This window comes from Micropterus salmoides, unplaced genomic scaffold (genome assembly GCF_014851395.1).
Source record: "Micropterus salmoides isolate LMB-PRFRI ecotype aquatic unplaced genomic scaffold, ASM1485139v1 Ms_hic_scaffold_3, whole genome shotgun sequence".
Classification (NCBI taxonomy): domain Eukaryota; kingdom Metazoa; phylum Chordata; class Actinopteri; order Centrarchiformes; family Centrarchidae; genus Micropterus; species Micropterus salmoides.
This window is the reverse complement of record NW_024042261.1, coordinates 4,806,458-4,831,867: the sequence shown is the minus strand read 5'-3', so window position 1 is coordinate 4,831,867 and position 25,410 is coordinate 4,806,458. Positions and strand designations below refer to the sequence as shown.

General features: G+C 40.1%; 1 protein-coding gene across 9 annotated transcripts in view; it reads right to left on the bottom strand.

Annotated features, from left to right (window-relative positions):
• myo18ab (myosin XVIIIAb) overlaps positions 1–25,410 on the bottom strand; it is a 174,700-nt gene that overhangs the window by 93,921 nt on the left and 55,369 nt on the right. For 6 of the 9 annotated variants that reach the window (XM_038694223.1, XM_038694224.1, XM_038694217.1 and 3 more), the window contains 14 exons: positions 24,327–24,414; positions 23,408–23,514; positions 20,733–20,909; positions 20,056–20,266; positions 19,499–19,641; positions 19,109–19,209; positions 18,131–18,194; positions 16,107–16,251; positions 14,118–14,129; positions 11,210–11,380; positions 10,725–10,815; positions 8,083–8,275; positions 7,074–7,160; positions 1,932–2,073 (listed from right to left, as the gene is read on the bottom strand). In XM_038694223.1, coding sequence (XP_038550151.1) covers positions 1,932–2,073; positions 7,074–7,160; positions 8,083–8,275; positions 10,725–10,815; positions 11,210–11,380; positions 14,118–14,129; positions 16,107–16,251; positions 18,131–18,194; positions 19,109–19,209; positions 19,499–19,641; positions 20,056–20,266; positions 20,733–20,909; positions 23,408–23,514; positions 24,327–24,414 — 1,732 coding nt within the window. Of the gene's footprint in view, positions 1–1,931; positions 2,074–7,073; positions 7,161–8,082; positions 8,276–10,724; positions 10,816–11,209; positions 11,381–14,117; positions 14,130–16,106; positions 16,252–18,130; positions 18,195–19,108; positions 19,210–19,498; positions 19,642–20,055; positions 20,267–20,732; positions 20,910–23,407; positions 23,515–24,326; positions 24,415–25,044; positions 25,111–25,410 lie in introns of all 9 variants that reach the window. The other 3 variants (XM_038694226.1, XM_038694218.1, XM_038694222.1) reach the window with 2 other exon arrangements.

The following is a 25,410-nucleotide window of genomic DNA, read 5'->3' as shown; positions in this document are numbered from 1 at the left end:
GTGCGTCTGGACAAGATACACGTACCACAGAAAATTCGTGCACGTAGGTGAAACGTGCGGCGGGGGCTGCTTCGTTAAAAGTCACTTCCTTTTGCCAGCAGGTGGCGCTATGACTGTGGGTGAATGTCAGCATGTACATGTGTTCAGGGCGGGACTCTCATCCTACATGTACAGTTTGGTGCAGATGTGAGCATGTACACTGAAGCTACGACAACTTCCGTGTCATGGTGAAGAGCTGATCTTTGACGCCACGCCACGGACACGCCCATTGACGAAAACTTGCAAATAGCACAACTTTTCATCTTCAATGCCTTTAGAAGGCACAGCAGAAATTTGAGGTCGGTCGGACTTAATCCCTAGGAGGAGTTCGTTAAAGTACGAAGTGTGTAAATCATCCAAAATTTGACGTAAAATTCAAAATGGCCGACTTCCTGTTGGGTTTAGGCTATGGCTCCAAGAGACTTTTTTGTGAGTCTGGACAAGATACACGTACCACAGAAAATTCGTGCACGTAGGTGAAACGTGCGGCGGGGGCTGCTTCGTTAAAAGTCACTTCCTGTTGCCAGCAGGTGGCGCTATGACTGTGGGTGAATATCAGCATGTACATGTGTTCAGGGCGGGACTCTCATCCTACATGTACAGTTTGGTCCAGATGTGAGCATGTACACTGAAGCTACGACAACTTCCGTGTCATGGCGAAGAGTTGATCTTTGACGCCACGCCACGGACACGCCCATTGACGAAAACTTGCAAATAGCACAACTTTTCATCTTCAATGCCTTTAGAAGGCACAGCAGAAATTTGAGGTCGATCGGACTAAATCCCTAGGAGGAGTTCGTTAAAGTACGAAGTGTGTAAATCATCCAAAATTTGACGTAAAATTCAAAATAGCCGACTTCCTGTTGGGTTTAGGCTATGGCTCCAAGAGACTTTTTTGTGCGTCTGGACAAGATACACGTACCACAGAAAATTCGTGCACGTAGGTGAAACATGCGGCGGGGGCTGCTTCGTTAAAGGTCACTTTCTATTGCCAGCAGGTGGCGCTATGACTGTGGGTGAATGTCGGCATGTACATGTGTTCAGGGCGGGACTATCATCCTAGATGTACAGTTTGGTCCAGATGTGAGCATGTACACTGAAGTTACAACAACTTCCTGTTTCATAGCGAATCATCGACGCCACGGACACGCCCATTGACGAAAACGCGCAAATAGCACAACTTTTCATCGTCAATGCCTTTAGAAGGCACAGCAGAAATTTGACGTCGATCCGACTAAATCCCTAGGAGGAGTTCGTTAAAGTACGAAGTGTGTAAATCATCCAAAAATGGCCATAAAATTCAAAATGGCCGACTTCCTGTTGACTTTAGGCTATGGGTTCTTGAGGCTTTTTTATGCGTCTTGATATGATACATGTCCCCAGAAAATTTCGTACATGTAGGTTGAACGTGAACGAGGGGCTAATTTTTTCCAATTTTCTAGGTGGCGCTAGCGAGTCATTTTGCAACGCCCATGTGCGAAACTTGTAGAATACGAAATTTTTCACCGGTTCGGACACGTTTGCAAATTTTGGTGAGTTTTCGAGAATGTTTAGGCCATGTCAGTTGAGCCTACTTTGCAGAAAAAAAAAAAAAAAAAAAAAAAAAAAAAAAAAAAAAAAATATAATCCGAGCAAATTCAATAGGGACCTCACACGGTCGTGCTCGGGCCCTAATAAAAAACTAAAGCATGCTCTTTTCCTAAACCTAACCAAGTACTTCTGGTGCCTAATCAGTAGCAGTTTGGTTAGGTTTAGGTACCCTATTATTAATAAGGTGGTGCCCTGATGGGTGTTTATTTAGTAGTGTTTCTCCTAAACAGGAGTATGATCATCCAACCTTCAGGAACCTTCTGTTGATGGCTTCAGCAAACAGTGACAGGCTGAGTGCTCACCTTTTTTTTCTCCCTGTGCAGTGCCATAGTAGTTGAAGAGTCTCTCCAGCATGGTTTCCTCTGAACCTCCAGGCTGAACAGCCTCCTCCTCCATCAGCCAAAGAAGGCCCCGAGCCTCATCTGTCCTGGCCAGAGTACGCACCTGTGAGGGAAACCAACAGCCACAATTGTCCCAGACTGTATCTTTCACAATCACTCTTCTTTGACCTTGAAGGAAAAAACCCTGAGGTGTCTGTGATGTGAAGATGTGTGTAGAAATCTTAATTCATAAACAGGACTTTTACTTCCCTGGACGTCTGTCTTTTCACTTCACTATGTATCTATAGCAAATTCCATTCCATTTCAAAGGGTTGCTTTAATTTTTATACACATATCAAAGGATGAAAATATGTCATGTTAATGCATTTTCCAATTATTTTCTTTTTTGGGGGTTATATTTGCCCTTTCTATTCTTGAGTGAAGTCAAAAATATTCTCCTGTGAAAATGCCTGTTTATCAATCGTCAACTCAAGCAATCACATCATTTCAATTGAGAGGGCAAACATGGCACATAAACTAGCTTTAATCATTTTTCCTCCTAGGCTTATTAGGGTTGGGCAGACAGACGATGCCATCGTCCATCGCTGATGGCTAACAGACAATGTTGAGCAGGCATCGTGATTTTTTTTAAAATGGCCCTTAAATTCTCACAGACATTATTATTATTAGCCTATTATTTTTTTTAAATATAACTGCTTTGCACCTGCTTCAGACTTCTCCACACAGTTACACACACCTACACCTCTGGTCTCTCACTGCAAACACACCTGCTTGCCCACCTCTCTCTGTCTCTCTCTGCTCCCCTGCCTTTCTCCTTCAGCAGTATGTTTTATAAACTCACCCAAAAGACACTGGAGTTTTCCCCCCATTATCAATTTTCATGCCAGCAGGTGCTCTGCATGCCGGCTTGTTAATGACGTAGCCCATCAAACAACCGAAACCAACATCTGCACTCTGTGTGTTCACTGCTGCTGTACCTGCTCCCTGCTTGTACTGTGACCAAGACTTGTACGTAATACAATATAAGACGACTGCTACCGCTATTCTATTGATCTATTTTCATTAGACTACCAAATTAGTACCTGCTATCAAGCAATGTTAATGAGAAAAGGGTGCCCCATTGAATAACTCAAACCTGTATATTGTTCACTGTACAAAGATTAAATGTATGATGGTGAGCGAAACGTCTTTAGTAGAGGTCTTCACTTGTCATCTGGGCTCCTAGTAACTGAGACTCGAGTTAGGGTGGGACCAGATTATATTCAGTCTAATCAGGAATGGTAGGATTCTGCTCTGGTTCTTTATTTGGGTATTTTTGGGTCAATTGCATTTTTGAGTGGATCTAATCATCTTCAGGTTTTGTTTCAGACTCAGTCACGTCTCTATTTTTGAAAACTATTTATGCACCTTGGTTTTGGGTAGGTTTTCTATGGGACTGTTTAAAATCAGTGAAAAATTTGGGACCCATGAAGATTACAGTAGTAATGAGTGAACTTAAAAGATTATTTTCACAACTGTGATTATATGGTAGCTTTAAAATACATTGATCTGGTCCTGGAGTGAATTTAAGGGCATAACCCTAACAAGACACAAGTCAGCCAACATGTTAATTATCTATATACTGCAATCTCATTTAATAGGATTAAAAATTTCTCTCCCAAAAAAACAACATCATAACTGCTGGCTTCAACATGATCTAACTTTCCATGGCTATATTCTGCTGTCCAAAGCAGAACGTATTTTGCATCAACTGTTATGGTAAAGCTTAAGTAAAATACTTTAAGTACCATCACTTTTTTCTTTGTAAATCAACTAAATCAAACATTGCTCGAAATATGATAACACCCCATGTTTTGTATCCTGAATGTGTTATTTTTAAAAAATGAATACAATTTGAATTTATAGTAAATGCAATAAGCTCCCTGTCAAACTAGCAAACTTGATAAACAAGCTTTGTATGCGCCAACACTACCCCATACACAGCAAATTAATGCAATGAAAATGCTCTTCTTGTCAGTCTAAATGTTAGAATCTTGCTCCCTGACTACTATTTGTTTAGAGGGTGGCTGGCCCACATTAAGCCAATGGAATTCTTAAATCTGTGTGCTTGGCACAGAGCAGGCTTGTTAAATAAGGAGGTGGAACCTCTGCAAATAGGCAGCCATTGATGAAAATAGAAAGTTAACTGACTCTCAAGGCCTCTCAAAACAGAAGCACTGTATTGTGTGGCTGAAACCTAATTAGCAGCAATCTGGATCCTTGACAGAGATAGATACTAAACAAGCTAGCTGTTGACCAGAAATCACAAACCACTGATTTCCCTTTGCTACCTGTATCATTTCATACCAAGTGAGATATAATGTCCTGCCATGTCTATGTCTAATTAAAACAAAATACATTGTTTCTTGTTGCCTTTAGAAGGACCCATATAGATGTATTTTGATCTCAGAATCAGAGCTTTATTGTATTTTACACATGCAAGAAATCTACTGTGATGATAAGGTGCTACTTGTAGACAAACAAAAATACAGTCGACATAAATGTAGCACCTATAGGTGTATTTGTTTTTATTTTTATATATATATATATATGTGTTTTTTGATCTGTTGCCTCTATCAGTAGGAAGACATCATTTGTCAATGGCTCCACATAGGTTTGATCGCAAAGACTACTTGGTTAAGTTTAGACAACCTAATTAGCACTAAACACAAAGTACAATTGAGGCCGAGCTATCAGTTGTGCAGGTACTTGGTCGTAAACCAAAGTTGTGGACAAACTGAAGGTGTGGCCTGATGATGGCACTAGATGAAAAGCCTAGGAATCAGAAATTTTCTTACTATTCGTCGTACATACACATATGTCACAGCAATCCATCAGATATTTATTTAGTTCTAGAAATGTCCATTTAGAAGGTATTCTGATACCTGATAGGATAAGTGACAACCTGCTGGTGCCACTATAGGAGCCGATCAACCGACCAACCGACTGACTGGACAAAAACAACACGGTTAGAAACAACTGCTTTGTTAAGGTTACGGAACCTAATCATGGTTAAAAGAAATATTGTTTGATTCATTTGTGATTTTTTTGAAAGATTATTTCCTGATCTACCACTGCTATGATTAAGGCTTGGTTTGGTTTGGTTTAGGAACAAAAGCTATTTTTGGCAAAGATTGTGATTTTTGTTAGGGAATGCTCTTCCTCCAAAAAGACACGTGAGCATTTCCTAACATCCCTAACAACAGCGCATCATCAGTGCCTTCAGAGGCCGTTAAGCTAAGAGAACCTTCATCATTGTGGTTACAAGTACAACACTGTTTAGAACATAACAACTGCTATCATGGTTCAAGGAAACCAACATTAACTGTCTATAACTTTGATGAGCTACCCATCCACCTTGAACTCCTCCCTACAGGTTTTGGGGCTAAATAACAAAGCTATGCTGCTTCTACCTTTGCTGCTGATGGTGATAAAACTACACAGTCTATGTGGTTTCCAGTCCACACACACATACACAGTAGTATATTTACCCTTGCTATTTACAGTCAACCTTAACACAATCCTACACACAGGCAAATTGAATAAAACATTTGTTAATGCCACTTGTTTAAGCTAATACACATCACTACTGCAGCTTTTCTGCAAAGGCCAGGCGCCACACACATCTGTACCACTGACAATTAAACCAACTGTTGGGAAGAGAGAGAGAGAGCCTTTTCAAGCCAACAAAAGGGAATAAATCACAAACTTGATTCCAATCAATATTGCTATTGGACAAATGACAAAAGGAAATTGAGCATATAAGACAAAATGAACCACAACGCTGAAGAGCCAAACTAATTGGATGGAGGCAACATGCCTGGTATACAAAGTCATTGTCTGCTTTTGTCTCTATTTAAAGATAAAGATTTTGTTTGAATAAAATGTCATGAGTTTAAACAACAAACAACTGGCAGGAGAACAGTAAAATAACACTTTCTGTAGGACATGCACATAAAAAAATTCTGAATTAGCCCTCACTTTAGAAATGGCAGAGCTTGTTAAAAGCTACTTCAACTGTATTGTAGTGCACTTCATAGAAAATATTAAAACACAAGTTCCAATTGACATTTTGATTAAAAATGAAGTATTGTGATCATGCAAAAAGGATACTGTAAGCAAGTTAAACAGGAAGACTCTCCCCAGCCTCTATGATGACATTCATAAAAGTCAAATCTTGTGAAACTGACCATTTTAAAAATGAACCCTAAAAAACCTATTTCCATTTCATTTTTGTTAGAAACCTGCTAAAAATACAGCATTTAAAATTGAACTAAAGGCCAATTAGCAATTTTATTTCCTAGTTTGCCAACTGGAAAAGAGAAGTCAACTTCACATTTACCTTTATTTTGGCAGTGTCATGTTTAGGAGTACACTGAATTTATGTGTAACATTTTTCAGATTTTCATACATCGCGCACACAAATGCAAAATAAAATGGGCAGCCACAGACTTCCAAGGAAGTTATGTTTAAACTGTTAATGGAGAATTGCACTTCTGATGATTGTTTATTTCTATGTATGTTTTGATGTAAAACCAAATGCAGATTTATTTTGTTTGAGATTTTCTATTTATCTTAGGGAATACTGGGTGTACTTTCTGACTTTCAAACATTTATTCGTAGTTTAAATCATACAACTGTACAGAGGCCACAGTGGAATATTTACCTGCCACCACTATAATAAACTGATACACTTAAACAAGACAAGTTGCTGCTTGATGCAGTAGTGTCATCCCAGAGTCAAATTAGCACAGAGCACAGTTTTCCTTCCTGGATTCTCAGATCTGGTGGCTTTCGGACACATTGCTATTTGTTGGCTCAGTGGTATCTTAGAGCCCTTAATTTACATTAATGTTCTCATTGAATAAAGTAAAATCACAGGCCCAAATAAAGTACCCTTAAATCTGAATGCCTCAAGGCTTCACTGAACACAAACAGAAACTTAACATGTGCTGTTATCAAGATCACTCGTCTCTCGCGTCAGGTTTCAGGTAGGAGCAGACCACGACGACATGACAGAGATGCCTGAAACAAAGACAGTGTAGTGAGGTGTCATGTGCTTACCAGAGCTTGGGTTGAGGCTTGGTCAATAGCTGCTACAGACAGTGAGGTACTGGATTCTATGTCATCTAAAGCAAGCTCTATGTTTTCCTAGAGGCAGGAGGGGATAAAGGCTTAGGGTTAGTAACCTACAGGAGATTTACCAGAAGAAGAGATCATCAATAAATCACAAGTGGCTATTCAGTTCTATCCTAAAATTAACCATTAGCTATAGACTGTTGATTGGTTGTTGTGTGTGTTGCAATTAGCACTTTTCTGACATTTTTAACAAACTTTGAGAGCACTATAATTAAGTTAACTTGTCATTGAATAAAGTGAACTACTGTGAGTAAACGTGAAAGGATAGAGATTTGTTTGACTATGTAAAAAGTTTGTCTGGATCTGTGTGTGTTATGAAGTAACTTTAGACAGTCCACCACTTATCAACATGTGAATATGAATTAAAGAGTTTTTGTGTATATATGCAGGTCACGATGCTATATTGCTTGTATATACATATTTTCCCAGTTAAGTCTAGTGGTATCTATTAATTCAGATTGTTTTGGTTTATTTGTCCAGGTTTTTGAGATGACTCCTTCCGAGATTTCAGTTTCCACTCAAAAGAATGGAGGTGAATGGAATCCAGGATAATCCCCAGACCTTAATGTGAATGGTTTTCATTGGAACTACTTGCAACAGTAACAGCCCATAAAAAACGGTTGAACACAGTATTTTCTGGGGATTAAATTTCCAATGCCGTTAGCACCAAGGAATTTCCACTGGCTTCCATTGTATTGCAGCAGGCATCTAAAAACTGACCAACCTGACTTACCAAAACTAGTTGCCACTAGAGGTGAGCGAGTAAATAAAAAGACAATATATAATTTTGTTGTAATTTCAACAAACCAATCATTTCAAAGGGTATATGTGATTATATTTAATATTACAGAATACAAATAAAGCTACTGTGCTATTATGTGTACGTTCTGTTCATGCCACTGCTTAGTGTCATGTTCTGTCGGCTCAGTAGCACCTCCTTGTATCTCTCCAACTCTTGGACGAAGGTCCGTTCATGGAACAGGGTCTGCAGCCTTTCCTGGGTGTAGTTGTGGCAGAGCTCCTCAAATGTGGCTCCCCGCTGCTGCTGAGCCCGCCGAGGGTTCTGAAAACCCGGGGTGTCCACAATCAGCAGGGAGCACAGAGAGTGTTGACTGGACTTCAGAGCCCTGAAGGACACAAATATATCATGACGCTTGTATTGTAAAGCCTTAATACAGTCTACCGACTTTTGTGTGGGGCTATTTGTGATTTTTGTGTGTGTATAAACACACACACATATATATCTCAACTTGGGGGAAACTGCGCTGCTGTCGTCGTCCTGTACTCTAGATGCTGCTTAAAGTTAATGTAGAGATTATTATTTTTTATTTCAAGGGCTATTTGGGATTTTGGAGTAATGCTTATAGTACATAGTAGTAAAGGGGTTTTCAAAGTGTGAGGAGGGCCTCCCTTTGGGGGGTCCAAACAGTTTCAGGGGAGGTTCAGTGAATGGAAATGAAACAATATTACATCACTTATTGCATTTGTTATCAAAAGGAAATCACATAGAATAGCCTACATGTGTGAGAGTTGCACATGCACAGTACCTAGTTAAGGACTACTAGCCAATCAGAAGCAGAGAAGGGCGGGTCAGCAAAAAGACGGTAAACAGCTTTGATTCAGCTGCATGTTGCCGACCAGGTTGGCAATTTGGACTGAAGCAAGAGTTTCAGAGTGGTGAGTTATTAATCTGTAACAAAAGTATCTTTCATCCATAAAGTTTTAACTGAGCTCTGTCTCTACATCACAGTAACAACTTTATGTCCACTGACTGCCTGGAGGGTAGCTAGTGTTTGGAAGGGAGAGGAGAGCTGTGTGCTGCGGCTCAGTGTTTTTCCATCTGTGTTTTTGAGGGCGTGTCGGAGTAGCTGCTTGGCGAGCGTTATATGACGCACATTTCGAAGCAGCTAGACTACAAACGAGCTGTTTTCAGGCAGTTCAGAGCAGAGTTTTCTGTGGGAGATGGGAACTCCCTTTGGGCTGGACTTTGGCTTTTTCACTTTGCAAACCTGTCACAACCTACATAAACATTTAATTTAATTCATGAAATTATAGAGCATTTGTTGTACGAAACTGCGCCTCTGCCTTCTTTCTGTACAGGCTAATGCTTCATTCTATATATATCTATATATATATATATTTTTTTTACTTGAAAAAACTTAAGCAAATTTAAAACCATTTCATAAGAGCGCATTATGACTTGTTTAGGATTCAAAACTCAAAGTTTGGGATTTGGACTTGACTTGGGACTTGTAAAACGATGACTTGGTCCCATCTATAGGAGTTGAGGTATGACGTTACACTGTTGTTAAAGGTTTGTAATCACAGAGGAATTTCCTTGTTTTTAAAGGAAATTCACCTTTTCTAAATAAAAATAATATTAAATTGAAATATAACTGCTAATGTGGTAAAATACCATTACTGTGGGAGAAGGCTGATTTTCAGCAACCATCACTCCTCTGTTACAATGGCACATTCTGTTACCTGATCCTAAATGCTCCTGTAAAAGACAAATTCTTCACAACAAAACACTTGTGCAATCAGGTTAGCACAACTGAAAACCCATTAGCTGTTTAAAAAAACAAACTGGCCTTCTCTGGGCAACTTGAGTATCTGAAGCAGTTTCTGCAGGTTCATTTATGGTCTCAAAATGGCCAGAAACAAGGAGCATTCTTTAGAAACTCAACATTCAGTTGTTGTTTTGAGAAAGGAAAGCTATTCCATGAGAGAAATTGCCAAGAATATCATAATATCATACAAGGGTGTGCACTACACACTTCATAGAATAGCACAAACTGGCTCTGTGGGAGGTGCCGGTGCACAACTGTCCAGGAAGAGAAATACGTCCAGGTGTCTAGTCAGAGAAACAACAAACGACTGAAACGGAGGATGACGGGAGAAAAGTGTTATGACAGATGAATCCAGGTTTGAGGTGTTTGGCCCCCACAGAAGAACTTTGTGAGTTTCAGAAACCATGGAAAGATGGTGGAGGAGTGCTTGATGCCATCTGTCGAGCATGTGTGAGGCAGAGTGATGGTCTGGGGGTGCTTTGGTGCTGGGAAAGTGGGGAATTTGCATAAAGTAAAAGGCATATTAAACAAAGAAGTCTATCATATCATTTTGCAACACCCTGCTTTCCCAAGTGGAGAGACCTGATTCGAGCCAATTTCATCCTACAACAGGACGATGACCCAAAACATTGATCCAAATGATGTAAACCCTACTTAGGAAAGAGGCAGTATGCTGGTATTCTCTCTGTTATGGACTGGCCAGCACACTCTCCAGATCTCAACCCTATCAAGCTGTTTCAGGTACAAGAATGAAATAATGAATGGATGGAAAGAACAGAGGGTTGGAGTTAAAACTAGGTAGGAAGAGAAAAAAAGAATACATGGTAGGAAGATATGATTCTGCATCCTGTGTGAATGTATTCAGAGAAAGAAACTTTGTATCAGAAGCTGTTTCTGAAAAACAGGTATATGTGGTAATGCCATCCAGTACTGTCATGAAAAAGAACTCCCAACAGGATCAAATAATAATGCATCATATTTATAGGTAAATATTGTGAGGTCTAACCTGTTAATGAGGGAGATGACAAGAGTGAAGAGCTCTGAGTAGAGTCCGGATGCCATGGCCTCCAAACACTCTAGAGCTGTTACCTTAGAGCCTGAGAGACATAGGGGGTTCAAGAAAAATCTGATCAGATTTAGAGCCAACAATAACAATATGAAGAACATCAAATTAGCCTAAAATCTAATCACTTCCAGCCACAGACCCCCAGTCTACAACGGTTTGTTCAGGGACAGTACAAATATTTTGGGGTTACATTTTTTCTCTTTTCAAGCAAAAAAATGTGTAAAGTGTATTTCTCCAAGGAAATATCGAGATAGCATCGGATACCTTGTACACAAACCTGGAAAACAACCACTTAAGGATGACCATCAATTTCCAAAAGCTGTCCCTAAATGATTGGTCTAATTCTTAGTCGTTTGTGTTTTTACAGGACATGTACAACCAATTCAGTATTTAAGAGTGTGGGTTAAGTAGTTTGGGTTTTTTACCTGAGCTGTCACCTTGGCCAGCCTCGTCAGATCCCCCTCTGAATGAGGTGGAGTGCTGCAGTCCTTTGGCCTGGTGCTTAAAGATAGAAGAGGACAGCTCCTCCAACGTACAGCCCAGCAGGTAAGCTGCCTTCTGGGCCCATTCATGACGGGCAAATTGCCTCCGCCCCGCTATAAAGAAAGAAAAATATGCAATAAGGACCTGAAGAAGAAAGGAAGGAAAGAAAGATAATAATAATAATAATAATAAAAAGGTCAGGTATAGAAAGATGAGGCAGTTGATCTACAGCTGGCAAAGCACAGACACATTCATTAATTACTTAAATCTTTCAACAATGGTTACTGAACTTTTGTGCTTCTCCTAACCCCATTTTCTATTTGTTAACTGATAAAAGAACTGTTGGATAAATGAGGACTTTATTGACTGGTTTTCTTACTGGACTTTCTGTATTTTTCAATCTCTAGGCGGAGGGGCAGAACCACCACAGAGTTGAAAAGCAAGTAGAAAAATTGCATTTCCTGCAGAAAATGCATGTGAATGCAGAAGTAGTAGCTGACCGAAAAACCTATGGAAGAAGAATAAATTTCGAAGCATTGCTGAAAATGCAGAAATCTGAAATGAATTACTTATTTTGAAATTCTAGCCCTGTTAATGGCTCTCCAGCAAGCTTATGTCCCCATCTAGAGCTTTTGAAAATTCATCCTCATCTGTGGTCACACGGTAAGCTCATGTTATCATTGGGGGGCTTTTACTTTGAAAATCCAGCCCTGTGGCTGGATTTTAGCTTTTATTTTTAAAATGAGGTCCATCTGTAGTTTCCTGTCATGATACAGTTACTTTTATTTTGAAAAATGAGCCTCATCCTGAGTTCCCTTATGATAATTCTATATTTTGATGACTCCTATATTGTATGGTTAGAGTTGAATAGACCTCATGATGCATAAATGTTGTGGAACATTTTAAGGGTTGAAGGTAAGTCATAGCTAAAGTATGAATAAAAAGATAAGATTAATGGTGGAAGAAGTACTTAGATATATTTAAGTAAAAGTACTACTACCAATTATTATGAATCTACAAAGTCCCTAGTAATTAATTAATAAATGTTGTTAAATAGTGATGATGTCTCTGAAGCATAAAAGACAAAATGCGATATTGGAAAAACTGTAAAAGAAAACAAGTTTAAAAGCTGAAGGTACTGTGACCAGTTTAAAGTTTAAATTACATCTGTAGCAGAAAGTATGCAGAACTAGTAGCATTTCAAAGTGGAGTAGGTTTGATGAACAGGATTTGAAGATTGTTCCATTGACTTAAATTGCAAAAACAAATTTGAAAAAAGATTACCACTTTAAAAATGTAAAAGGTAGAAAAATGTCCTTTAAGAACTGAACATTTTGATAGTTGAATGCTTTCTGTAGCTGAAATATGCAATAGTAGCAAAGCAAGAAATTGTGTAAAGATTTGAAAAACAATAGTGATTCAGCATTCCCCACCCCAGATTCCAAATGAGATATTTTAAGAAGGAATAGATCAGCTGTCACGGTCGCATTTCCACGCTTGTTGAACTTTTTCCATGTAAAATACAAGGTTAACGACAGCTGATGTTTAAAATGAGTGCCCACAGATAAATTGTCTTTTCTAACTGTACATCACATTTAATATTTCTGTGACCTGTGGCACTGTGCTAACCCACAGCAACCCCACGGAGGAGCTGCAACCAAACCACAATGCAGTTTCCCATTAAAGACCATGGCGGCCTGCCACAATTTAATTTGTTCTGCCATGGTTTTAGAGAGTTGGGTTGGACTTGAATTTAGCGCGAGGATACAATACAATTTTAGGGAAATTACTTATTCTATTTTCTATTCTTTGATTATAAGGTTGATGATGAGGTTGCTGGAAAAACATTAAATAAATGAGTTGACTTCTGTTGCTGTTTCATCACCATTTATAGCTATACAGTGGGTTTATGATTCAATTGTTTATTATAGCACAACATTGTTTACAAGAGTAAAAAAAGTTCTTCATAGCTAGCCTCTTAATTTAGCTTTAAACTTTAAAATTTTCTTTCGGCGGGGGCATGCCGAGGCCCACCCAGTCTCTTAAAATCCTGTGGGAATAAGGACATTTAACACTGCTTATCTACACACATCCTCTATTTCAGAAAGTAATTCTTACTCTCTTTAACAGTACTTACTTGAGGTTAACTACAAGAGATATTGTACTTTCATTGTCAAATTCTGTGTTGCACTTTGTTGGGTTGCAAAAATGTGGCTCCTCTCATAAACTTCTAATGCTAGTGAAACTAAGAGCTCTGCTGTGCATTTAAAAAGGCATCATAGGTTATCCACAGTAGGCATTTAAAAAAACAAAGTAAAAGCTTTTTAAAGCTAAAACTGTTTAACTGACGACACCCTGACTCTAAGTCTGTGTTTACACGAATGTTTGTTTGAGGAGCGCATCTCTTTAATCTGGAGGTGAAAGAATAAACCAAGGCGACATGACAGCCTGCACAGCCAGCCAATCAAAGAGCCTGAGAAATGAAAATGAATGAGCTTCACTTTGAGAATGTTGTAGTGTGACAGCGGCTCGGGGGTTGAATGTAGCTGACATGGGGAGGCATTAGAGGGAGCAGTTTAAAAAGGGAGACCAAAGTTCTGATGACCGTGATTTTAATCTCAAGAACAGAAAAGTGAGACAGGAAGTGCGGAGAATCGTCAAGAGCCAAACACGAAAACACAAGAGAATAGAAGATGAAGGAAGGAGGGGGAGAAGGAGCAGAAACAATAAAAATGCTAATGACTTAAGGCCTGGAAGGAATGATAAAGGCATTAAGACAGAAAACACAAACAAGAGAGGCTCTGAAATAAAGTTTTTTAAGTGTAAAACAGTTGTGTGTTTGTCCATTACCTTCATCTCCATCTGCGTTTGATAGGGAGCAGCATGCAAACATGCAAGTAAAGAGAGGGGGTTAGAGATAACACAGCTCATGGATTCATCAATTCATAGTCACAGGAAAAAATAACAATTAGCACTGAACAACACTGAAAACCCACCATCATGCTTTGCAAGCAAGCTGGGAAGTTAGACATGTCAATGTTGGAACCACAAGCCTTTGTTTTATAGCAGTGGATGTTAAATGAAACTCTTTGGACTGCCGGGAGTCCCTCAGGGGGTTTGTATGTGCTGATGACCTTTACTAACTACTTTTATCCAGGGTTGGGGAGTATCAGATTACATGTAACGGTGTTACGTAATCAGGACACAAAAAACAGTAACTGTATTCATTAAAATACAGAAAAAATACATGTAATCAGATTACAGGTACATTTTCTAAATTTGGGGATTTTGTAAATTGAGTCAGTAGCGACTAATGTGTTTTTACACCCCCACCCTGTCATGCAGACTCTGTGCGGACTGGTTCCAGCTGTCAGTGAGTGAACACGGCAGCCCGAGCGGGACCGAGCACAGCCTCTGAGACCAACAGAGCTTCTTCTAACTTCAGCACCAAGTAAAGTTATCTGTCCATCAGGAAACAGTGAATCATAGAGTTGAGGCAGAGCAGCCGGGAGACATCAGAGAGAAAACTAGAAATATATTTTATGCCTATTTCTAATATTTCTCTGTCAAATATGATCCAGGTTCACCAAAATCTGAGAAGACAGTTGTGTACAGTAATCAGTGGGGCCTGGTCCCAGAAACTGTACTGTACTTCAGCAGCTCACATTGAGAATCTTCTTAATACAACAAGCGCAGAATGAGTCATCAACATTTTAAAACGGTTTTCCAAATGACAAACTCTTAAATATCATCAAGAATACCTACAAAACACATTGTGCGTCATTGATGGGCCAGATACTGCCATAGTGGTGACATAGTGCAAGTATTTCATATAAAACATTTAAACATGGATTTTGTTTTGTGAATGGAAGATTTTGTACATTTCTCTAAAAATACACTGAGTAGAAAACGCATCATTGATACTCTTCATTTTCCTATTTGGCATTGAAGTAATCCAAAAGCAACTACACGTAATCAGGTTACATTACTTTTAGTTAGCGGTACTTGGATTACGTTACAGATTACATTACATTAATTGTACAGGATTACATTTTTAAAGTAATCCTCCAACCCTGCTATTATCTGTTTACTGCAATCCAGTATGCAGAAAATCCTGTCCACACATTGTTGGTGTGTGTCAGCATGCTGCCTACTGACAGCGTGAGCATTCACATGTCAAGCCTGACACCTAGTGGCAGAGGGTAGAAAGTCAACTCCAATTCATTTTTTTTACTTGTGTGAAAAGGATCTGCATTTCATTCTGTACAGTTTGTTTTCTTTTGAGCCGGGCTATGTTGCCATTAATGCTGAAGCAATGATGTAAGGGAAATCAATACATGGTTGGCAGGTAAAATGAATAAACAGAGTGTTCAGAGAAAGAGAAATGGGAATATGAAAGAAAGAGTAAGAGCACCAAAATATAGATGACCTGAAAATGTGCTGAGTTGTATTTACAATGTAAAAAATGACAGGCTTAAATGCAGCACATTCAGGCAAAAAATCCTGCTTTTCTCTTCTCTTTCCAAGTAGATAATACACTGCCCACTCCCTCCTGGAGTCGATGCCCAGTGAATGAAGTGAGCGCTAACACCCAATATCTTTGAACTGATTATTTAATTAAAAGTTTTTGTGGTTTGACCTCTCACCCTCTAAAATGTCTCTACACCTAAAAGCTACAGCGCTGCTGTGGAACACAAAAAGCAGTCAGGGATACGTGCATGATTTTAATGTCCATGTTCTCATCATGTAACAACCAGTATAAAGAACGGGACACTCTTCCGGAGAAGTGATGTACTCAAGTTGTTGTGTATCTGCAGTCAGTCAGTTGGGAGTTCCTACCTTTAGTGGCTCCTGCAGCCCCCAAGTGGTAAACGGCCCCCAAGATGAGCCATAGGGCCTTCTGCTCTTCACCAGAGATTCCTAACACCTTCATGGCTGCCTGCAGCTTGGTAAACTGCTGCGAGGCTCGCTGCTTGTCCTCAGGCTGGAGAAAATGAGAACAGATCAGACTTTACTTTACTGATATACATCTATACATACACATATACAGAGAGTAAGGCAGGTCCTGAAAAGTCAGCTGAATGGGAAGAACAAGATCTGAGCCATCAGCACATACACCCTGCCAGTCATCAGAGACCCCGCTGGTATAATAAACTGGCCAAAGGAGGAGATAGAGGCCACTGACATCAAGACAAGAAAGCTCCTCACAATGCATGGAGGGTTTCACCCCAAATCCAGCACCCTGAGACTGTACAACAAGCGTAGTGAGGTAGGCCGAGGGCTAGTGAGTGTCAAGACCACTGTGCAGGATGAAACGACAAAGATCCAAGAGTATAGTAGTGAATACCTCAGGCAGCATAAACCCAAGGGTGAGGACAAGGAAGACGAAGAACCTTCATGGAGAGACAAACCGCTGCACGGCATGTACCACAGACAAATAGTAGAAGTGGCTGATATCAAGAAATCCCACCATTGGCTGGAAAAGGCTGGACTAAAGGACAGCACATCATGGCGGCATAAGAACAGGCACTCAGTACAAGGTCAATAGAGGCTGGGGTCTACCACACCAGGCAGGACCCCAGGAGCAGACTGTGCAAGGAAGCCCCTGAGACAGTACAGCACATAACAGCAGGGTGTAAGATGTTGGCAGGAAGTGCGTACATGGAACGCCATAACCAGGTAGCTGTCATAGTGTACAGGAACATCTGCCATGAGTATGGGCTGGTCCAAAGGTCAAAATGAAAGATACCTCCTAAGGTAGTTGAGAATGACCGAGCTAAGATCCTGTGGGACTTCAAGATCCAGACTGACAAACTGGTGATGGCTAACCAACCAGACATCGTGTTGATCGATAAACAGCAGGAGAAGGCTGCAGTGATATCAAGAAGAAGGAGGACATCAAGAAGAAGGAACATGAGAAGCTTGAGAAATACCAAGGGCTGAAAGAGGAGCTAGAAAAGATGTGGAAAGTAAGAGCAACAGTGGTGCCAGGGGTAATCGGAGCACTGGGGGCTCTGACCCCCAAACTGGGAGAGTGGCTACAGCAGATTCCAGGTAAAACATCAGAGGTCTTTGTCCAGAAGAGTGCAGTCCTAGGAACAGCTTAGATACTGCGCAGAATCCTCAAACTCCCAGGCCTCTGATGGAGGACCCAAGCTTGAGGTGAATGTTACCGACCGCTGACAAGAGTTGCAGTGAAGGGGTTACATCCCTTTGCTACGTCTGAGACATCCATGGTCGTTAGCCTTCTTTGTTATTTTCCTGACACACCAGAAACAACTGACAGATCACTGACTAGTCCTTATAAGAGAGTAATATTTCTTTCTATAAATTAAGGGGGAAAAGAAACCTTCCTGTCACAGTTGACAGTTTACTAGTGCGCTGTGCTTGTGTAAAACAAAGGATGAGAGACTCTAAACAGAGCAGATTAAAATCTGTCTTTCCACTGGTTTACATGTTTATGCTTGTTGAACAGGTGAATGGTTAAAGTGACTTTTTACTCGCGAATGTTTTACTGAATGTACTTACAGTAACGAGCATAGTGGTCATCAAGTATTCTCCACCACAGCCTCCCTGATCAGCTGACTTTGCTGTGTGTGTGTGTGTGTGTGTGTGTGTGTGTGTGTGTGTGTGTATGTATTATCAAAACGATGTGTTTAATTCTTTTGTACCACTTGCCATTTTGGTCTTTTTTACTTGCCCTGGGCAATCCTTATTGTTGAGCTCTGCAGTTCTTGGTCACAAAAAAATTGTATTAAAAATCATATATGAGTCAGGCTATATTACAAGGCTCAGCAGAAAACAAAGAAAATATGAAATGAAACTAACAGACACATGTCCATTAAGCCATCTAGTGCGATTACCTTAGACTGTGGTAGGATCCCAAAAGCACTGTTCTCAGCCAGGTGATTAAAGTGCAGCTCCGTTCTGAAAGAGAGGAGGAGAGGAAGACGCTGGGATCAGGAGGTTCCTCGGTGCCAGTGAACATAGTTCCTAATGTCACTGCTGCTGCCTTTTGATTAAATTAATCCGACCCTGTCCGTCATTTGTGACATAATGTGATAATATTTCAAAAGCAAGTACACTACTTAGTGTTGGTTATACAACAAGCAGTGAATGGGTAAAGGGGGGGGGGGGGTATTTTAGACACCGAACCTGAAATCTTTGTGGTCCTGTACCATAAGAAATGGACATCTGTTTGTCTTTCTAATTTACACACATTTTCATGACAAAGATGATGAAAACCTTTAAATCTGGATGAAACAGTGGCTGGAGACACAACAGCAGCAGAGACTGTAAACTCTGCAGAGAAAGCCGGAGAAGAATGAATCTCATAAAAGAAGGAGGTTCTGACCGGAAACTTCTAAAACGCAACGTAAAACATTCTCACAGTCACTGTGCTAGCTTACCTATTTTACACCTTTCTTATGTTTCCTGGCCAGTTATGGGTTTGTAATGATTATTTCTCCCACTCATCAAACGGGTTTAAAATAATCTTAATGAGAACAACAGGTAGGAACAGGATAAGCTAACAGTTAGAACCACTGCCCACAACACGCTGCACACTGGCCTGGGATGACGAGCTCAGACTTGATTCAACTTGCGCTGATGAGTTGTGACCCAAATTAAAACTACAATCAACTGATTTTCCTGGAATTTGAGAAAAATTTAAAAACCACAATCAAGAAACAAAGTTGAAAAAAAGCCAGTTCCTTTGTAATTATACATCACAAAAATATATATATATAACTCGGAACACATGTTACATATTTCAATACTTCAGTTTCATAGTTTATTCAAATGCTGTACTTTAGTTGACAAAGAAGTGCTTGAGCAGTCACCTCAGGCTGCTGTCGGCTCCAGCCATCACGTAGTAAAAGACGTTGAAGGTGGACTCGGCCTCAGGTCGTCTGGTCACCCTCAGCTTCTCCAGCAGCATCGTCTAAGCAGGAAGAGACAGTGTGAGTCAGACAGTTCTGCTGCGGATATACTCAGCACAGTAAGTGGAAGAGTCTCAATTTTATTGTGTAAAGCTTCAAATCTTAAATGACTGGGTTAGTTTATATTTAAACTGTTGAGGTGTAAGCTGGTAGCAACAGATGTTAGTATTTTACATTAATGCAGGGACTCTGGAGGCATGAAAGAAGCGTAGGTCAAGTAAAGTCAGGTTCAGCTGAGGACACACCTCTTTCTGTTGCGAGTATAATGTGTATGTGTGTGTTGTGTGTTACCTGGATAGAGGCTGAGGCCACCTGCCCAGTCTGGTCGAAGTCGAGGGACACTACATGGGAGAAGCGGCTGGCGTTAGTGTTCATAGAGGTGGAGCTGTTGCCAAAAGCCTCCAGGATGGTGTAGACCGCCTGCCACTTCTCAGCTGTGTCACCAAACAAAAAGAAGAATTACATTGTATCCTCATTTGATCCACGGGCTCAGTGTAAACTTTTGCAAACTGGCTATCAACCATTTATTGAGAATCCAGAATTCTGTTGTGCCCTGTGATATTTTTCTGTAAATGTCAGCTCGTCTCCATGCACCACAGATTATTAGTGATGTTTTTTTATAGAAGTTTAGAAAGTGAGGGCCATATTATATTTACAGTTCTGTTTTACACTTCTTGAGCAGACTCAACGGCCGTTCGCACTGCAGGACACGTTACTATACAAATTCATGATCAAATGATCATATGAAAGCCCTGTCTTACTACATGTCAGATTTTCCACAGCCTGCTATCTGTCCATCTGTCTGTCTGTCTACTCTATCTACTCTCCTCGTCTGTCTGCATGCTCACCAGAGAAGATTTTGCCAGTACTCCCAGCAATGGAGACCAGGTACTGGACCAGGTGCTGGCAGTTTGTGGTCTTGCCGCTGCCAGACTTGCCCAGCAGCACAATGGACTGATCCTGTCGGGTGGTGAGCAGATTGCGGTAGGCCGACTGGGCCACAGAGTAGATATGAGGAGCAGAGTCCTCTCTGCGACAGCCTTTGAACATGTGCATCACCTGATTGGTGGGAGGAAGAAAGGGAGACAAGGAATATACACACCACAGGGGAGGACCACAAAAGGAACAAACACAAAAGCAGGCAGACATTTAAATAAGAGCCACAACCACAGCGTGGCCAACCTAGAATTTCTGTTATTCAATATTTGTGACAATCATCAAGCTTGACAGGTGGTCAGCAAACTGTATCAACATATGAATAGGACATTTTCATGCGTGCGATGCAGGGTACAATTCAACACACATCTTAGAAAACTTTGGAAATTTAAATTTATATACTGCATGAATAACATTGTGTTTTTTCAAAATAATTTACATATTTTTATGTTTTCCATTTGGTAAGAGCAACTTGTCTAATGAACCCACAAAAGCTAAACAAGAGGTCAATTTAAAGAATGCAAAGGTGAAGTTTTTCTGCTAAGAAAACAGCAATTATCAGCCTGCCCGTCATTAGTCTACAGCTTACCTTCTCAGAGTACATGGAGGGTGTGCTTAGGGGGTTGATGACTACCATGTTGGGTCCAGCGTAGGTGTGGATGAGGTTGCCTCCATAGCGCTGCCTAAGGCAGTGCATCACACTGGATTCATTCAGATACAGCAGCGAAGCCAGGTCATCTGATCGGTCGTATGATGGAGGGTTGGCCTACACAGAAAGACATGACGATGATGGCATACAACTAGGAGACATATGTCTGGCTAAATGTACCCCACTCCTCCTTAAACGCCAGTGAAATCTATAGCAGAACACAAAAAAATTGCACAACTGAAATTCTGAACTCTTGTATCATACTCATCTTTTGATCTTAAACCCAAATGTCTTCAGTGAACAACAAAAACAAAGGGATTGGCCTTACAGTTCCAATACTTTTGGAGGGGACTGTATGTATATGTAGCAGTATGAGAAGTATTAGAAAACACAATATTTGTTTTCAAACACCGCAACATAAATTTGACGAGTCCTGTGTACCTGAGCTTGAAAGGAGGAAGATGTGCAGTCCCAAACCAACAATGTGTTCAGTCTCTACTACTATCTAACTTCTCTACTCTGTCTGTGTCTCTCTGCTGAAGACGTAAATCACAAATGTATAGTTTCATTTCTAAAAAAGGGTTAATCACTTCCTACAACAGCTGGACACCGTAGTTTTTAGCAAAGATTACTTAAAAAGAGGAAATGGTGCATTTGTTGGGGACTATTTTCAGCAGTGGATTAATCCACATGCGGTGCTCTAGTGAGTATTTCTGGCAGCAGGACAGCGTCTGTGGGATTGAGGGAAAATAAACTACCCTGTAGCTCATTGTGTGTTTTGGAGCAGCTCTCTGGGAAAGAAGAAGATACAGTGGTGGAAATAAGTATTCAACATTTTTTACATTAAAATATTTCCAATGACGACACTGACATGAATTTTATACCAGACATTAGTATTAACTCAGTAAACGCAGATGTAGATAAAGAAATCGTAACAATTCAGTCCATCAAAAGAGTTATCTGCAATAAAGTGGAATGACACAGGATCCAAATTGGAAATATGTTTAATGAAAAAACTGTATTTCCCTCAATGTATGTCAGAGTTACAAGCAGTCTGCTTGTAAGAAAATCACAGAATTTCACCAGACTCATCTTTTAAATTTTAAGCAGACGTCAGAAGGAAGAAGGATACTAAGGTGCTCATGTCATCAGTAAACTGTATACTGAGAAGAACAGTATTTCACATGTCTGTAGCTTTTATCCCAACAGTGTAAAGAGCCCTCTTCCCAATCTTCTCTCTTTCCTTTGTTTTCTCAGTAAAGTATAGTGATAGTGATTCTGCAGATTATTAGATAGAACATTACACAGGGAGGTCAATGACATCATTACATCATCAAACAATTTTTGTCCTCTGGGTACTGATGATTAGAGCCTTGCTGTCACAGACTTGGCAACACCATTAATAAAAAAGTTGGTTGTTCCAGTATACACATCTTCAGAGATGTTATGAACGTCTGATTTAGAAAAGCACAGTGACTAAAGCAGTCATCCTTCATCCTGCCCAGGGCCACTGATGCCAGTTAGCTTCAGCTCAGCATCTGTTTTTTATTGGACAAGGTGCCTGCTGAAAAAAAATGATTAACCAACTACACTTCATTCTGTTTTACTTGAAGTGAAAATCTGGCTTGACTGATGGATCATATATAAATGTCAGATTTGAATGTGCCCGACAACAAACAATACCAAAACAACATATGAGACATCATACGTGTAGACGTGGCGACCAGTTGCTCCCTTAATTTTTGCTTTTAATATTTTTTTTCTCCTTCTTTTTTACGGAAACACGCAATATATAACGCTTATAGACTTTCAGGACTACAGGCTACCACTTAACTGCATTTCAGTGCACTCAATTTCATCATTTTCACTAACACATGTATGGATGAGAGTTGATGACGGTAACAGTACAGTTTATTCTCCTTTGTTACAATTTCCCCTGGTGGACAAAAGTTAATATTCCTCTTACATTAATAATACTTACATATTATAGAAATCTAATTGTTAATGTCATTAAATATTAAAAATCAACTTAAGTCATTACTAGTGTTGTGAAATTAATTAATGCGTAATAATCATAATAATCATGAAACCGTGATTATTTCTCTGACAATAATCGTACCAACAAAATCTGTAATCGTTGCATCCCTAGACTGGACTGAGCGCAGCGGATCTGGAAACGATAACTAGCAACTGCATCTCGCGACAAAACAAGCGGACCAGCCAGAGTAAGTGTCGGAGAAGGAAGAGAGAAAAGCAAGCGGGGAGAAGGGTGAAACTAAATCAGTTTGGACATAAGGCTTTCCCACTCCCCCGCAAAGCCTGATGCCACAGTCCATTTCACACTAATTGTTAGAATTAAATAGATACATACAAGTACATGCCAAGACTGTGATATATCATGAAATTCTGTGATAGAAATGATGGATTGACATGATGACACAGTCTTACCAAATGATTTTATTCATAATTGCCAGAAAGTGAAAATCTGATGTCTATAAAAAATCTATTTGTAAAAATGTTCTACTATGAAAGCATGACATTGGTATGGATGAACGGTGTGTGTTAAGCAGTACATAGGGCACTACCATTAAGCATTGTAGCCATCTCCCACTCACCTTTTCTATGTCGTCTTCGTCCACATCTAGTGTTGTCCCATCGTGCTCCAGTTTGATTTTCACCTTGCCCTCTGGCAGGGAGCCAGCCTCTGTCTTCACCACGGTGGCTGGGAAGAGAAAATACATGAAACACTAGTAGTTAGTAGCCTGCTGGAAGTCGGGCCATAGTGTGCCTATCTTAGCATAAATACCGGACACAGAAGAAAACATGTAGCCTGGCTCTGTACAAAGTTTAAAAATGCGCCTATCAACACATCTAAAGCTCAATATCTCTTTTGTTTTATCAGTATACCATACATATATATATATATATATGTCCAACTCAAGGCCCGCAGCACAATTTTCCCAGCCTTTATTTAAAATGTTATTTTCATGAACATAATTACTGGGGGAGCATGTCCCGCATCCCTGTACTTTTTCTAGGTTTCAGTTTGTTGCAGAAAGAGTAACATCACAAGAGATATGCACCTTTAGATACCAAAGGTGTGTGAGGGGGATTCCAAAGGGGCATTAATTATTTTTTCATTGTCAGTAAATTTTAAGTTTTCATTTTTTGCCACCCTAATAGAATCACTGGACCTAACGTGGCCCATTTGTAATTTTTAAGATGGCCTCTTCATTGAGGTGCTATCTGCACAGAAGTGCTGGGTGGAAACCCTTACATATGTACATACATTTCTACTCTATCCTACTTTGTACTGCAAATGCTACACAACAATTTCCCTCGGGATATATAGAGATCTTATTATAGTAACAATTTGTTAGAGCTGAAACAATTATTTGATTAATTAGTTAAGCAACAGAAAATGAATCAGAAACAATCAAGTAATCCTTTAAGTAACTGTCAATTATCGTCACAGTGCATTTTCTAATTGAAATTATTGGAATGTTTAAAAGGAAATAGTGCTATATGTCTCACCCAGGGAAAAGCCATCTTTGTGGACTAGCCAGACTTTCTCTGATCCATACCAAGCCTGCTCCGCTGCGATCTGCTCCTCCGTCTTCACCTGGTGGACAGAAAGGACAACAAAAAGAATTACGGGACAGCAGGGAGGAGGAAATTATTACTGCCACATCACTGGACCACTCAGTCACACTGAGTCTTTCTGAAACTGACAGTTTTACCAGCGCATGCTGAAAAGTTCTGATGGAAAAGGTTGTCAGGATGATGACCATGCAGTGGATGAAAGTAGATTCAATGGTCTCAAAGTCGACTGAGCACTGCATGCTCCTTCAGGGTGGTGTTGACAATATTTGTGTGCATGTTTGTGTTAGAAATGTCAATATAAGAAGCCTCAGGGGTGTGTGAAGGGGGATCAACAGGAACCCAACCGAAGTGCCAGGTATTAGTATTATTCAGTGAACACAAAGTGAAGAAGGAACACGACAATAACACTAAAATAATAGGCACATCATAAAAATAAACCATAATGATAAGTAAGATATTTTCCCAAAAAACAAATTAAGTATTAAGTAACTATTGATGGCTACTTTAATTTCAGATCATTTTAATGGGAAGAGAGAAACACTGCACTTTGCAAGCAAAGGGAGAGAGCACAGCACAACACTCCACAGTCCAGGGTGATGATGGGGACAGGTTTGTGGTGAATTACACTCAGGCACAATGCAAGCCAGACCTGGGATTGCTTAGCTGCAGTATGAGATGCCTGAAGGAGGGCCAAAGGGTCCTCTTCCAGTGATCCCTGGTGATTTGGTCAGCATGAAGAGGTCAAAGGTCACAGTTATATATATATAAGCAACAAATGTTAACAGTCACACATACAGATAAATAGATAAGATCAAAGACATGCACACAGATGAAAGATCAGCAGAGTTTGCATCTGAACAAAGTGTTGGTCTATCAGCATGATCCTCTATGACAGGACCTGTTATCATCCACCTATTGGCTTTATGGTAGATCAGCATATTCATGTCATGAACAAAGACTCACCATGAAAAACAAAACTGTGTGCTAGGAGCACCTGAACGTAATAGTTAGCCAC